The sequence below is a fragment of the Sceloporus occidentalis genome, unplaced genomic scaffold (assembly GCF_023333645.1).
Source record: "Sceloporus occidentalis isolate IW3139 unplaced genomic scaffold, rSceOcc1.0.p SCAF_16, whole genome shotgun sequence".
Lineage (NCBI taxonomy): Eukaryota > Metazoa > Chordata > Lepidosauria > Squamata > Phrynosomatidae > Sceloporus > Sceloporus occidentalis.
In genome coordinates this window covers 7,151,243-7,168,171 of record NW_028316996.1, presented here as the reverse complement: position 1 = coordinate 7,168,171, position 16,929 = coordinate 7,151,243, and the positions used below count along the sequence as shown (strand labels likewise).

Here is a 16,929-nt window from a genome sequence, read left to right as displayed (position 1 = left end):
CAGTCAGAAGCATCATGCAACATTACTTTTACAAAAGCAAGATTATTATTTTTACCAGAAGTTTGCACGAGCAAACTTACATAGCATTGAGCAAGTGGTCACCACCCTACTTCTCATATGACGAGGAGAAACCTCTGGAAGGTTTAGTTCTAAAAGTTGTTTCAACAGAATGGTAAACAATTGAGCGCATCTCATCATCAGAGGTCATAATTTCATTACAACCATCTAAGGATTGCTGGGGGATAAGGAACAGCCTTTTCCTACAATATTTTCCTGTTTATTAAAGCTAGATCACTGGATGCCTGGAGGCGACACACTCAGATCACCTTGATGTACTTTAATGAGGATCAAGCAATATAACCCTATACAAGGCTTGTCGTAAACTACATACCTTAATCTCATTGAAATGTATTTGAGAATAAGGTCTCACAAAGGTTTGTTTCGGATAATGTCTTGGTGTGCACAGAAATGTCTTTTAAACACCTTTTTATCAATTTTAAATACATAAATTCCCGTTTCCATATGTGTAATACCAGCACTATTCATAAAATATTTATATTTTCAATTTTTTTTCCCCTTGTTGATACGTATGTTGTGGAACGTGCAAAAGGTGAAACGTATGTTGCACATGCACCTACAGCAACCACAAATGCATTGTGTGCCAATCAAGTACAAATCTATCATAGGTGACTGTCTATGTATCTGCACAGTAGACGTATGCTAACAGCAGAGGGGAATATAAATATATTTTTAAAAATATATAATATTCGATCATTTACAATACTTATCATGCACCACTTTAAGGTATACCGTAAAGACATATACATCAAAAATGTAGTATCGGCCCACTTTTTCTGAGATCTGTAGGTTGCCTATGCAATGGTTGGTGGATGATGTCAAATGTGTATTACTAAAGTATTTACAACACCTGAAGAAACTGTTCTCCGAGGCAAGCAGGCAGAATAACAATTAACAGGGTATAAGGAATCGTTTCCCTAAACCTTAGCAGCAGTAAAGTAAAAATTAATCCTACGGAGAAACAATTACAATTTAAGAGGTTTAAGCAGAAAACCATTTAGCAGCACAAACCTATCAAGCGGTGCATAACCGGATAGTATGAAATACCTATAATCTCCAGGGGTTTGTTTTTTTATTGTATTTTATGAATTAATTTCATCTTTTTGCAAGGCTAAGCAAAACATTCTAGACAAGATACTTTAGCCTAATTATTTAGTAATAATAATAATAATAATACCACAGATTTCCATTTAGACGTGGGTAGTTACACCAGAGTAATTTAAAGTAACTAAGTATGAAAAAGAACAAGTTTAGCTTTCCACAAACAATCCATCAGCATCTAATAACTCAGAAAGCAAAAAAAAAAAATAACGACTAGCACAAGACTAGCACTGGATTGAGGATATTTCTGAAGAGCTGGAAAATTGTGAAAACAGAAGCAGGACACAAGTGTGAGCATCAGTCAGATGGGATTATTTTAGGGAAGAGACAGAATGGGGGAATTATCTGCATTAAATTTAACATGGATTCTGCATTTTACACAACTAATTGAGGATTAGTGCAAATCTGCTGATCGAGATATTTTGTGGTGGCTGCTCACATACATTTCTAGCACCACAGACAATTGCTTGGGGGATTTATACTGTAAAGTGTTAAAACAGATCAATTTACCAATTTAACAATGCTTGGTGAAGAGTCAACCTTGGTAAGCCCTCCTGGCAACCATGCAAGAAACATAGTTTTGTAAATTAAGTTTCAAAAAAAAAATCGCACCTATTTAGCAATGCATTATACCAGGCTTACTGCGGTTAGACCTTTAAAATAAATTGTTTTCCTACAAGGCCAACCACCTGCAAACATGCAATTTAGAGAATAAACATTTAGTCCTACTGCTCACCTAGTAGAACCATTTTCTTCCCAGGGTGCACTTGTTTTACTTCTTTGGGTATCTGGGCTGTTATCACGTTTGGCTTTTTTGGAGCTTAAAGAAAAAAAAAAAATGAAACGCAAAAAATAATAAACAAATGTTTTATAGCATAGTAGATTATGACAAGTTTGGGCATTCTCTGCTGGCAGCGACACCACCTGAAACAATGTTAACAGTAAAAAGTTTCTCATTGGGTCACTCAAGATCCCCCAGAGAACTCTTATGAACTCCCCTGCAGGCAGATCATGAGTACTGCGATCAGCAATGGGGATCAAGGTGAGAAGAGTGAGAAACTATTAAAAAAAAAATTACCAGCCAAAAAGAGTAAAAAGTAAAATAATAATGAAATGGAACCAAAAAGTTTTTTTTAGAAAAATAGCAAACATAAAACTCGGTACCCAAACCCTGCCTGCAAGAAATATGCATAGAATTCACTCATCCCTGCCCACAAAGTAAAAATGTGTACTATTTAAATTAAAACACCTATGCATGCAGGGATGCAGAACATGAATCAGGGAGTACCAGTATTTTTATCAGTTCTACCTAATTTATTAGGAAAAAAAGAAGATATGGTAAATGGCAAAAAAGCTCTAGTCACTGAGGGATGTAAAACCTTCAGTCATAAAGGGGTTAATGCCCATAGCTGATATAATATAATTCTCTGCAAGGACTTTGTCAGTATTTTACCATCGATGCTGTGGAACATTCTAATTATTTAACAATGCAAGAAGTTTAACACACCTTTTAACCGGAGAGGGTACAATAATTTTGGTGGTTCCTTCATTTTCCCCACTTTCCATGTTTGTCGTCACTTGTTCTCCATTGATTGAACCTGTTGAAAAATAATGTCAATTTAGATAGTTTGTTGTCGATCGGCATTACAGGTAATTTTGTTAGACTAATTTGTGCAACCCCGTCTTCTTAAATAAGCTATGCAAAAATCAAAATACAGCTTGGGGCAACAGTATATTAAGACGACAGAGATGAACATTATCGTGTGAAGCCAATCGTGAGAAGCTGATGTAGCCCTATTGTCAAACTGCTCTGATTCGTAAAAGTGTTAGGTTAGTTAGAAGGTTCTGCTAAAGTCAGCATTTCTACAAGGTTCCATTCTTCCTAGATTCTGTTAAGGTTTAGAATGCAGAGTGGTTATCCATGCCATCGGGAAAGCAAAGCAGTTATAATTCTAGATGCGTAAACACAGTAGAGTTAAGGGAAATAAACCTAATATATATATGAAATAGGGAGTAGAAAAATATACTTTCATTCATTTTCCTGCTATAAAGCCTCTTAAGCGAGATAAGACGATTACACTGAATGGAAACATAATGCACCCACTAGAAAAAAAAAACAGCTGTGCACGACAATGAAAGAATATAGAGATTGAGTGATGGAGTAACACCTCCTCATTTAATATGAGTTGTGTACAGAAGAATTAAGATCTTACATATATTTTAGTAATCGACATGCACTTTCAGGTAAAATAAATCATGTCAGTTCAATTTCATATTTACATGATGGCCCATAACTATGTTTTTGGACTATACTTCAAGACTAGCTGCTTAACCCCTTCATGACAAAGGCTGATTTTACTTTTTGTACCCTTCGTGCCAATGGCCGTTTTAACATTTCTGCGCTGCTCGTGTTTAACTGTAATTTTCTTCTTTCCCGTTTACCGAACCCACACACATTAGATATTGTTTTTTTCAGGACAAGAAGGGCTTTTTGTTTTTGATTGCATCATAAAAATGACTGTTTCTAACTTTTAGTTGAAAAATCTTTTACTCATCTATAAAAGGTAATGAAAAAACCTTAGAAATACCCAATGTTTTTATGTTTTTTTGCTTTTTTCTACACATTATGGGGCAATAAGTACAGGTAGCGTTTTGCTATTTCAAAGCCATTTTTTCCAAATCTGGTAATTCTTCCCCCCATGTGCCATTTCGGGTATCTTTGAAGCCGGCCCACACAATTTACCCCATCAAATCATATATTTTTGAAAACTAGACAGCCCAGGGTATTCCAAATGCTAGTATTTTAAGCATTTCCAAGCACTAATTCTACCATCAGCCCAGTAGCGTACCTAGTGGGGGGGCGGTCCGCACCGGGTGCCGCTCATCAGGGGGCTGCCAACTTGCCGGCACCCCTCCAGAGACGGACAGTAATGTCCGCCGCTGGAGGAGAAGGCTCGCAAGGGAGCGGTATCGGAGGTCTTTAACAGACCTCCGGCTCCCTTGAGTGATTTTAAGCCGGTTCAAGGGAACCGGCTTAAAATCACTCAAGGGAGCCGGAGGTCTGTTAAAGACCTCAGATACCGCTCCCTCGCGATCCATGCGGCAACTGCTGCTGTGCGCCGGGGTTTGTTGTCAGATCCCGGCGCACAACACTGAAGCCGCGCCCACCGCCGTCCGTGCCCTCTGAACCGGAAGAAGACAGAAGAGGAGCGAAGAAGACAGAAGAAGAGGAAGAAAAGGAGCTTACTGCTGTAAGAAGAAAAGAGGAAAGGTAGGAAATCATTCAGTGAGAGTGACAGTGAGAGTGGATCGGTATGTGTGGAATCTGTGGATTGGTAAATGTGGATTGGTAAATGTGGATTGGTATGTGTGGAATCTGTGGATTGGTATGTGTGGAATCTGTGGATTGGTATGTGTGGATTGGTATGCGTGGAATCTGTGGATTGGTATGTGTGGATTGGTATGCGTGGAATCTGTGGATTGGTAACTGGATTGGTAAGTGTGGATTGGTATGTGTGGAATCTGTGCATTGGTATGTGTGGAATCTGTGGATTGGTATGTGTGGAATCTGTGGATTGGTATGTGTGGATTGGTATGTGTGGAATCTGTGGATTGGTAAGTGTGGATTGGTAAATGTGTGAGAGTGATGGGTGTTATGCTGTACCATTTCCAGTGTCTTTTTCATTATATAATTATGCTCTAAAGTACATCATAACTCCCATCACTCTATACTGTTCCATACAGTGGCAGAGCTGGGAGACAGAGGCCTTGCACCCCCACCGCAGGACTCCTGAAAGGTAAGTGAACTTCAAAGGGGGGAGAGGGTAGATAGGGAGAAGGGAGTGAGACGGGGGGGGTAGATAGGGAGAAGGGAGTGAGAAGGGGGTAGATAGGGCAGAAGGGGGTGAGAATGGGTAGATAGGGAGAAAGGAGGATAGCAAGAATATTGAAATAAAGAGTCAGAATGAGAGAGTGAAAATGAATGGATTAATGTGTGGATGAATTGTTTGAATGAGTGAGAGAATTAATGAATTTGTGAGAATGCATCAATGAATATGTGTAAATAATTTGTGTGAAAGAATAAATGATTGTGTGAATGAATTGTGTGAATGAAAGTGAATTAGTGAGTGACTGTAAAAGTGTTTGTGTTAATCATAGGTGTATAGTTGATTTGTCAAAAAGGCAAAGATGGTATAAGCAGGGTGTTTATGGGACAAAAATGGCACAGGCAGGCTGTTTATGGGACAAAGATGGCACAGGTAGCGTGTTTATGGGACAAAGATGGCGTACACTCGGCTGTTTGGGAACAATGCTGACTCATGCTGGGCTGTTTGGGGGCAAAGATGGCACGTCCTATGTGTGTGTAATTTGGGTGCTGGTCAGGTTCTATGTGGGCAATGTGGATGCTTTTTTTGGAGGGTTATTAAAGAAAGCACTATTATATGTTCAGTAAATGTTATTTAAACGTATTTATTTTACTTATAAGTTATTAATTTATTTTTTCAGATTTCTTGTTGTTTACAGTTGACATACAGTTTACAAATTGGTGCAATAAATATTCTTAACATAATTTTGTAGATGTCTTTACATTTGGTGGTGGGGGGGGGTGCCACTTACAGGATCCGCCCCGGGTGCCAAATACTCTAGGTACGCCCCTGCATCAGCCTTTGTCAAACTTTATGGTAGTAATTTTTTTTTGCATTTGTTTTGTCACACACATTTTACTTCAGGTATGAATAAACAGGTTCTGGTATATGTCACTATCATAAAACACCCCAATATGTGCTTAGCAACATCTCCTGAGTACAGCGATACCTCACATGAATGATTTTGCCTGGCTGTTTGGGGGCAAAAGGGACACATTTGGGGCATGCGCATTTTCAATGTTGAACTTTGGCGTTTGGCGATCAACTGCCCATGCCCTATTTGGTACATCTTTGAGCCGGGCCATTTCAGTGTGCCCAATAAAGCCATATATTTTTGAAAACTAGACACCCCACCAGGGTATTTCAAATGCTAGTATTTTAACTCTTTCCATGCACCATATCTACCACCAGTCTTTGTCAAACTTTGTGGTAGTCATTTTTTTGCATTTGTTTTTTCACACACATTTTACTTCAGGTATGAATTAAAAGGTTCTCGTATATGTCACTATCACAAAACACCCCAATATGTGTTCGGCAACATCTACTGAGTACAGCGATACCTCACATGAATGATTTTGCCTGGCTGTTTGGGGGCAAAAAGGCCACATTTGGGGCATGCGCATTTTTCAATGTTGAACTTTGGCATTTAGGGATCCACTGCCCATGCCCTATTTGGTACATCTTTGAGCCGGGCCATTTCAGTGAAAACTAGTCACCCCAGGGTATTTTAAATGCTGGTATTTTAACTCTTTGCATGCACACATTTTACCACCAGAATTTTTTCAACGTTTGCAGTAGTATTCTTTTGTATGTATTTTTCCCCCACACACCTATGTTATGTATGAATTTACAGCTCCTGGTATATGCCGCTGTCACACGACACCCCAATATGTGTTCAGCAACATCTCCTGAGTACAGTGATATCCCACATGCATGGGTTTGTCATTTTTTGGGGGAACTAAAAGGCCACATTTGGTACGTGTGCATTTTTCTAATTGGAAATTAGATGTGTGGCCATCCTTTCCCCCGTGTTAATTGGGACATTGTTGAACCCGGCATTTAATATGCCAGTATTTTAACTCTTTCAATGCGAGAATTGTTTTACGCTAATGTGCTAATTTTAGGACTTGCCCACAAAAATATATTTTTTATATATATATTTTATTTTTTTTGCCTTTTTTAAAAAAAAATTTCAACTTGAAGGTTGATAGTGACATCAGTGGGAAATTATTTTTACATTTTACTGTTTTTTTTACTATTTTTTTCTAATTATTAATTTTTTTTTATTTTTTAATTTATTTTTACTAATCACACTGTGATTAGAAAGCTGGGCTCCACTGACTTGCATGGTTGAATGCAGTACCTCTATTCAACCTGCAAGTGGAGCCAGAGCTCTCTAGAGGGTCTGGAGACCGTCTAGCGAACTTTTTCTTCTTTATTGTTTTTTTTCCCGGGCCGCCGCCATCTTGCGGATGGTGAAGACTGCGTGTAGCTGCGGCTGTGACCGCTCTCTGGAGCGGTCACAGTCCATCCTGGGGTAAGTGTTTGGTGTCGCTGGATGCCTCTTGATCGAGGCATTCCAGCGACACCATTTAAGTTTAGGAGGTGATTGTTGATCGCCTCCTAAACGCTTTTAAAACGGGTGTCCGCCGCCATACAATGTATGGCGGATGTTGACGCCCCGGGGAGGGGCCAGACATGGCCCCTGGTGCCGACCGTGGCGTTGCTGAATGCCTCGAGGTCGAGGCATTACAGCAACGCTGTTTGGGTGAAAAAAATCGATCACGGAACGTTTTTTTTCACCCGTTTTAACAAATGACGGTCCTGGCACGTCATTTGTCGTAAACGACTTGTTTTTCCGTGACGTGCCCGGACCGGCAATTGTCATCAAGGGGTTAAATATCCTCCAGTATTGATAACTGGTTGCTGCTTCCCTCCATCAACCTTTTACCCTCTTAATATACTAAGATTTCCCTACTGGTAACTACCATCTTACCCATTAAATTCGTTTTTTTAGACACATATTGTCACTTTTTCTTTATTGGATTAATTGTTTTCATAATCTAACACTGGGTTAACTAGGTTATAGAGAGTCTCACTAGCGCTGTATCTTGTAATTATCTATCTTCTAATCATGCTTGCTTTTTTCCTGAGCTATCTCACTCATACTTGACAAGCAGCCACTGATATATTTTCTCTGGCTCTAGAATTATACTGAGTACCAATTATGCAAAAAACTAATTATCCCAATTGGCAAAAACAAGCAAACGATCATTACCTTGTTTTTCTTTATAATAATATATATATTAATAAGCTTCCCTCAAGATTGTAAGCTTGCAAGCCGGGCTCTCTCCACCTAATGTATCGGTTTGTCTTAGTCTGTCAATTCTGGTCTTGTCATACCCCTTGAATTTATGTATGTGTTAAGCGATGCGTAAACTGTTGGCGCTATATAAATAAACGATAATAATAATATCGATATATTTTTTACAACAGTTATTGGAGCTAAGATTGAGAATGAACAAAAGTATATAAGACCACTGAAAGGAATTTTGATCTATGGACAGAAAGAAAGAATAGTCACATCTTAGCCAGTAATATATCCTTTTCAAAGAGAAGTTCTTTCCAGAATAAATAAATATTAATAACACACAGTGATGATGGCCGATCTAGTGATTGTTCTTGGCTTTCAAATATTGATTTGCGCTGGATTCGCCCACAGGTGATCTCTTATTCCTGCGGTAGTGTAAATATACGGGGGTCCTTAGCGTCCTGGTATTGATAGACCGCTAGTGTTACCGCAGCTATTATATAAATTCTAAAGTCAAACACTGATTTCCTTGCACTTGGGAGAGCTGAGCGCATGTTCACCTGGCTGCTGCGTGAGCGTACTCCTTTTCGGATACGTTTTACTTCGACTTCTCTCTACTCTTTGGTCAGGCCTGGGCAGCTGAATAGAGAGGTCCCTGCTCATTTGGAAAGCAGTCCTTCCGCTGTAAATATCGAGAAAGACGGCATCAGTGAATTTGGCCACATTTTTTACAGTAGGCACATTTTGTGAAGATGAATCTGCCAGTTTCTGCCTACCACACAATATTTATTCTTAAAATGGTTTATAAATACATTAAAATGGTTGTATAGAATGAGGATTTTATCCGCATGTATTTTAGAAAGAATATTGATAAAACTCGGTATTTTGGTGGTATTTTGGTTGTTTATGATGGGGTTTTAAGCCACTGCTAAAGGACTAAGTTGTTATCTAAATGTGCATCTTTATGAATTATTTCTGTGCTCCGTCCGTAGTAGTATTAATAATACAACAGGGACAAAAGATGATTCTCATCTTGCGGAATTCTACCAGCATTAAAAAGCCTTGCTTATTGAAGACTTAATGTAAAACAACTGATACTCTTTATTCTCACTAATCCCAAGAAAAAATGCATCATCAACATGGTCAGGATCTAGAAAACAGTATATGTTTTCTTGTTTTACATATTGCACTTCTTCAAAATGTTTTTTTCTTAAAAATTTGCCATTTTTGGGTTGTTTTTTTTTTAGCAAAGAAAATCTAAATATTCATGAATTCAACAAAAGAATGCCTTGGCAGTATAGTGTTCACATGAAATACTTTTTTAGCTAGATCACATTTCAAGTAGAAAATTATATCCCCGGGGTCAGTGTTTGGGGATTTCTTACAAAAATGACTACAGGATTACATCAGTTTGTTAGACCAAATATTGGGGTAATAATTCTAAGATCTAAGCAAAGTTTATTTCATACGTACCAACATGTTCGTACCATTTGCAGAAATGATCTATTGGACATTACTCTTATCATTGAAATGTATGCCTACCTGTACCGATGCCGTGATCCTAAGGAGCCAAGTTTACTGAGCTTTCGCGATAGGGTGCTGGAATCATTGTCTGGAATCCTTTAAATTCAGAAAAATTAAAGGCACATAAGTAGCAGGACAAATATAAAAAAAAATAAAAAAATGAATTTTACGTTAATCAATAGTGCAAAATAACTTGCCATTTTGTTATGTTAACATTTTAAGACGACATAATGCCCTTTTTAACCCTTTAAGGACAAAGCATTGTGAGCCCATACATGTACGGGCTTTGTCGTGAAGGCCTTAAGATGCTTTTAAATAGTAATTACTGTCTACCTTGTTTATGTTTCTTATTGTATGCATACTTCATCAAAAAAATTAGAAGAAACAATCAATCCTGACAAAAAAAGTTGCTTTACAGACTTGTATTTTTCAAGTCACAAAACAGAATTTAACGGTATAAAGGCGATTGGCACCTGTGCATATTTTTTTTTTTTACTTAAAGTATGCGTTGACATTACATGACCATATTTATGTATGTAATGAGGAAGATCTTGAAGATTTTCCAACAATTTTTAGTAGTTAGATATGACAGCTAGGGAGTTCCACCAACCTGAAGAATGTGTGGTGTTCCACGCAGCACTTCCACAGATGTTTGCAAGCCACTTTGCTTCTCGTTTCAAAAAAGAAAGAGGTTTCAGTGCACTGAAAGAAACAAAGGAGGCGGATGAGACCATAACTGGTAAGACACTTTTACAACTTCAAATCAATTGCCCCAAAGCCATTGATTTATTTGCCAATGGCAAATTTAGTTTCTATAGAATCACTTATGCCAAGACTGGCATTTCTTCTTCAAAAAAAAACCCTGTAAAAATAGAAACAGCCTCTGCCAAACCAAACGTACAAATATTTCAGTTGGCGGTAACCCAACCAAACCAGCGACAATACACCACATCTTTGCAGAAGTAAACAGCAGAATAGGGGTCTTGACCCCTTTAACGCGCAAGGCCTAGCAACACAAATTCCATTCACCATTTAACAACCATAAAACTGTGTATTTACTTTATTTCTTAACGTTTTCTTCTTATAGTGCAAACTACTGATGAAACAGCAAGCCCATACAGGAGGCAACTTGATCTCTGTACATTCTGTTATATTTCCTGTAATATCCAGAGGAATCAGGAACCCGACCTAAGCCTGAAAATGTATTCCACACCCGCAACTACGGTATGTAAGTAATTGTTAGTAATGTTACTATAACAAGAGATAATGTCAAGCCTTCATTTGGCAGAAATAAATTCATTTTAAATATGAGCTGATTTGTATTTTCCTTCTGAATTCAGTATTCTGCTTTACAAACGCAGTCCATTGAATATTATATATGCATAGATAAACATTTGTTTTTATACTAAGGAAATATTGGGAGACATTTTGGTCAAGCACTATTTTGCAGAGTGTGAAGGAATCATAGGTAACCTTATGCTGATGAACCGGGAACTCGCCCCTTAAATTGGGAACATCTGGTCACCCAACCCTATGCATATATCAGGGTGACCTAGCATGCGCATGAGCTCAACTAATGGCTCAACCCAGCTCATCAAATGGGCAGAAGCGAAGGTAGCAGAAATACCTGTTCCCTTTTGGTAGGTTGGTTTTGATGGCTGATCTGGCTAGAAGAAAATCTGCACTGTGTGTGTGGTACAGAAGAAGGGGAAATAACTAAAAGCGAATTTTTTAAAAAAAATGTAATTTTTTTTTTTATATATATATATATAATTACATTCTGCTATTTTTTTCTATATGTTTACTATTTATTTTCCCCTATTTATGTCATTTTCACCTTATATGCAAGAGGAAAAAACTATTAATCCTACTAGCATGTAAGCTGGATATTAGTTTGGGAAAGGTCCACGTGATGTGGTTTTCTCCGTCTTGTTCATTCACAAAGCCGCACTGTTTTTGCCTTAGAAATAAGTAATGATTTGTGCGCAGGTACATTAAAAGAAGAAAACATCAATTTTGGAGTTGTTTCCTGCCCTTAATTGCTTTGCCGGTTCTGAACATTGGAAGCGTTTAGTAATCAGTGTGGCTTCCTAGAAGAGGGCCCAGTGCCTGCCATAAAATGTTCTATGACAAGAAAGGAGGGGACGCTGTTAGATTTAAGAGACAAGAGAAGTAAGTGTTCCACGCTGCAAGTTCCAAATGTCAATGTCACCAAAAAGCTGAAAAGAAAAGTCACCCAACTGAATGAGACGTTTACTTAATGGCAGGCTCTGAAGAGCTTTCTGTTTGCAAAGGTGGAAGAATTTCTCCGACATAATTCAAAACACCAACATGAATTTGGTTTTATATAGACTAGATTATATCTGATATAATAACTGTTTTTATTAACTAGTTTTCAGGGAAGTCCATATGACAATTAGGGGCAAACATTTAAAGAAAAATTTTCATTGAGGGTTTGAACAGTCACATTTAAAAACCGTAATATATAAATAGCACATTATGAATGTTTGCTCAAATTAGATGGTATTTTTTGTATGTCTGTATTCTGGCAAAAATACTGAGTATGTAATTTGTACCAAGAAACCGACCCACTATATTAATCTGCTTTAGTTTCCGGGGTTAAAAGAACCTACATCTTCTCAGATAAAAATGACGGCTTTATTTTTAATTTTTATAAATTTGAATTACGCTTGATGAGCCGATAGGGTAATTTTCCGTTGGTTTTGCAGGCGAGGGTCTGTCTCACCTCTGAACAGACAGTAACTGTTTAAAGGATCATAGAAGTTAAATATTAAACCATTATTGCATTCATGCCCAAGAGCATTTCTAACCATGGTCAGTTTCTGACCTCTCCTCGGTTTACTCTAATTTTCCATTACATGGAATGTAATGTCCATTCCTATAGCTTCATTTGGGAGTAAGTGTTATACAGGAACTCAAAGCAAACTGATTTAAGACTGCATATTAGGAAATTAATGTAAAATGAATGGTGCCCTTTTGAATAGCCTTTGCCTCCTCACCGCTGTCCTCTCTGATGAGTCTCTTAGGTTTGTGTAAAGCTTGTACCACATGCTATAGACGCTGTGCCACCTAGGCCATAGTTTAAGTGGGTAACAAGGTAGAGATCTGATCCTCCCAACCGTGGGTCTGGATCGTTTCACCTAGAATCTTCAGGTTCATTTCGTTAACAAGAGCTACTCTTTGAGCCAGTCACTGAAAAGTAGCCCATTACCGTGTCCACAAATACTAGTTGCTGCCTCCGATCCAATGGATGGAGAATGATCGTTAAAAATGTTAAAAAACGCACAAACTTGACAATAACATTAACACACATTACTATACTACCAATATACTATCTATCTATAAATATATATATATGTATATATACTGTATTTGCTCGATTAGAAGACGATGTCAGAGATCAGAGTTTCTCTGACAGTCGGGGAAGGTCTGCGCAATGGACGCAGACAACCCCCGCTGCTAGCCACACCTCCTTCCGGCTGCAGCGTAAGTTGTCCACGCGAATCGCGTAGAGCTCTACACACTGCCCCCGCTACATGACAGGGGAGTCAGAAGCTCCGGTAAGTTTTGAGGAGGGAGGGGCAGTGGAAGGGAGTGTTAAATGGGGGGCATAAGGCATTTCTGGAGGCAGAGTGCTCTGTGAAATGCCTTTTAACCCCCTTAATGCCACTCTGCCTCCAGAAATGCCTTTTTAACGCTCTATACGCCACTCTGCCTCCTGAAATGGCATAAACCTCCCTATATGCCACTGTGCCCCATAATATGCCTTTTAACCCCCTTAATGCCAGAGTGGCATATAGGGGTATAAGGCATTTCTGGAGGCAGAATGGCACATAGGGGGTCAAAATGCATATCATGGGGCACAGTGGCATATAGAGGGTTAAAAGGCAAATCATGGGGCACAGTGGCATATAGGGTTAAAAGGCATATCATGGGGCACAGTGGCATATAAGGGGTATAAAGTATTTCTGGGGCAGATGTGCATAACTGGGGGGGAGGGCAGGTTGGAAAATAGAAGGAAATAAAACCAAAATATTTTTCTCAATCATAGCTTTTATTAAAAAAAATAGTTTACATGAATTAGCATTTACTGGTAAAACTTTTTTCCTATAGGGTCGTCTTATATTAAGGCTTTTTCTTTTTTTCCTAAATTAATATTCAGATTTGGGGGGTCGCCTTATAATCGAGCAAATACGGTATTTATAATTTAATGTACATATGCAGTATGTATAAGCAAGACTAAGGTCTCAGAAGTGAACGTGTAAACAGTGAAAAGTAAAATCACACTGAGCTGAATTTTCACATTCTTAAAGTAGATGTTTTACTTCCAGCTATATTTTTATCCATGAGAGTTGAGGGTGAAAACAACATTTTATAACAACATTACTTTTTAATGTTGTACCTGTTAACAAGTATATTGAGACATGATTTTTTGACATTTTTATATTTCCTATATAGCAGCTCAGTAAGAAAAAAAAATACAATAGTTAAAGTTACACTGCACCATTCATTAAGGGAATGGATTTATTGGCCCCTGCACAATAAGAGATTGCAATCACAAAAAGCAGTTCCAGACAGACAACCATTCAACACAAAGAGCACATTGTACAGTATAAGAAAAACAATCAGTGTGTAACATTCCATGAGGTTGCTATTGTGTATCCATGACCTATGTTTATAATAATAATGAACCATTATCATAGTCTAATACCCTATGTCACAGATATAAAATACCCAACTAAGTGGCATAGGACAAAACGAAACACAAGTAAGCCACAATGGACAACTTTGCAGTGACCATCCAGATGTATTTAAGCAGGAAATGTCAAGTCACGCCTTAGTTACTTTGATTATGTCAAGGACATCTCGCCCTTCCACCAAAATGCCTGTTCATGCATGGGTTAACAATGAGAATATTCACATAGCTGTGGGGGTTTTTCGCTTGATCTAAGCTAATTGTTCAAATCTCAGTAAAGCAGAAGCCTATAGGCATGCCTACCCCCAGAGACACCTACGTTTTATCACTGCATGCAAGCAATAGTCGGAGGTGTAAGGCTTATGCCCTCACTCTTTACTGGAGATTGCTGCACCCAACAATACATTATTTCAGCGTGGCTGATCTTCAGCAGTGCCATGCCATGTTGAAGACCTGATCCGTTTTTGCATCAACCCACTTCCTTTGAATGGCAAACTGGCAAGTATTGCACTTAGAAAACATCAATAACTTTCCCAGCAACCCATATAGTAATAAATCCATCAGACCGTACCGTGAATGGGACATGATTGAGCAAGTGGAGGGGCTCTGTGTATGCAATGCTGTGGACTGTATCACAGGGAAATGGGGGCTCTAGCTGCAACAACCATTTCAGATAAATTAACTGTTTTTTCTGGATTTCTGCCCATAATCAGTGCAGTGTTTTTGAGAGATCTCACCACAGGAGAGAATATTTTACAATATGGAAAACAACCATTATGTGAAAATCTATTATGTCATTTAATAGGACTTGGAGGCTCTGTGGACATAGATTGTTGTAGTATGCCTTGCAAATTGGCTCCACGCATAAAATGTTAATGAATACTCAAACAAGATAGGTAGTCCTAGCATATCAACACTGTCGAAAAAGGAAGATAATGTAACATCTCTGCAATCCAGACACATATTTTGAGTCGTTTATGTATTTTTTTACTATTATTTAATTACTTTTATATAACATTGTAGCATTCAGCAGTTACAGGCACCAGCGACATGGATACCAGTAAACATGAGCCATGTTGGTGTTGTCACATGAGATCAGATATCAAGAATTCTAACAATATACCACATATTGTACCCTGTAGTCACAATAGCACGCCCAACCAGCGTGCCCTCAAACTATAAACTGGGAAATAGGGGGAGGACATAAAGGAGAACGATGGAGCAGGGAGCTTATATTTAAGTTTATTACCCTCACAAAGTTACTACTCGAAGAACTGTACCTTCCAAGCCGAACATTACTTTAGTCAGTATCCAGTAGCACTTGTATATTTCACTGTTGTTTTAACTGCCGTAACACTCCTCCTAGTTTACCTTTAGGAGTAACATATTACATGCCTAATATAGTTTGTGCAAAGCAGCAAAAAGCCAGATTAACCACTGGTAAGAGTGCATTCCTGTGTTGCAGAATTCACCCGGGGAAGAATGGAAGGCAGGGGCAATAGTGGTTATTGTTTTCTTCGGCTCTCAAATATACAGTTACTATAGGAACACTAACCTTTCTAGGGCCACGTGTTAACAAAACATTGCTTCTCAAAGAGCCATGTCCCCCATGCTGCGTTGACACAATATAATGAACAAAGTTGCACAAGAAGCCATTTAGTAACATAATCTGATTTGACAATAGGCACTTTTAAGTTAATGCCCAACTGCCTAGAATGGGGCTAGAAATGATTACCCGTTTCCAATGTCACCTGGCACTGATTTACCAAAAGCTTACCCTCTAATGGTGATATCACTTCATAAGCCTGTTAATATTAAATCTACATTAGCAATATATGTCATGAGCACGGTGATAACATTAATATCACATTAAAAGGAAATTATACCCTAGAACCATTTCATAAAATGGACCATTTTCTTTGCAGGATGATATCCAGTTAGGATAAGTAAGGATACACCTAAATGTGCTGCATCCAGGCTAAGATATGAAATTTGCTGAGGCCATTCAAAGCACACCAACCTACACTTAATAAAATATAAAAACAGCAATCACTGAACTGATCAGACCCTTTTGGATCAGGCTTAGCAGAGAACCCGTAAAATATTAAAACTGCCTGGAACGATACAACCTTTGGGTGAGAGGGATCGGATGAGACCTTCTGACAGTGGTCACCTAAATGTCCTTCAAAATATGACATTGCTTCCACCAGCAAATCAGATATTTCCAGCTTGACCGAGACCTCTAGATTAACACCCAGGGCGGCTCAGCAGTGACGCTGACAAGTTTGAGGGCAACAAAGGATTCACTTTTACCTTATTTGGCCAAATCAACGTCAGGGAATTCTGCACGTCAGTAATGGAGAGCAGAAGAGTCTATCTGAGCGAGGCATCGTGCCAAGCAAGCATCCCTCCCTAATTCTTTCTAACATTCCTGACTCTTGTCCTGCTATTTGCTGATCACGGTTTATGCCAGGCAGCCTGTTCAGTGTTCTTTTTACAAAGCTGGGAATTTCACAACTTAATCCCCAGACAAACAGCTTTTTACCCAGGTC

General features: G+C 38.5%; 1 protein-coding gene across 2 annotated transcripts in view; it reads right to left on the bottom strand.

The window, feature by feature from the left end:
- The window catches only part of LOC149302981 (band 4.1-like protein 4A), a 96,123-nt gene that overhangs the window by 18,094 nt on the left and 61,100 nt on the right, over window positions 1-16,929 (bottom strand). For both annotated transcript variants that reach the window (XM_089481850.1, XM_089481851.1), the window contains exons 10-14: window positions 10,271-10,362; window positions 9,679-9,756; window positions 8,682-8,818; window positions 2,687-2,762; window positions 1,916-1,999 (exon numbers count right to left, since the gene is read on the bottom strand). In XM_089481850.1, the coding sequence (XP_089337976.1) occupies window positions 1,916-1,999; window positions 2,687-2,762; window positions 8,682-8,818; window positions 9,679-9,756; window positions 10,271-10,362 (467 nt within the window). The remainder of the gene's footprint in view (window positions 1-1,915; window positions 2,000-2,686; window positions 2,763-8,681; window positions 8,819-9,678; window positions 9,757-10,270; window positions 10,363-16,929) is intronic.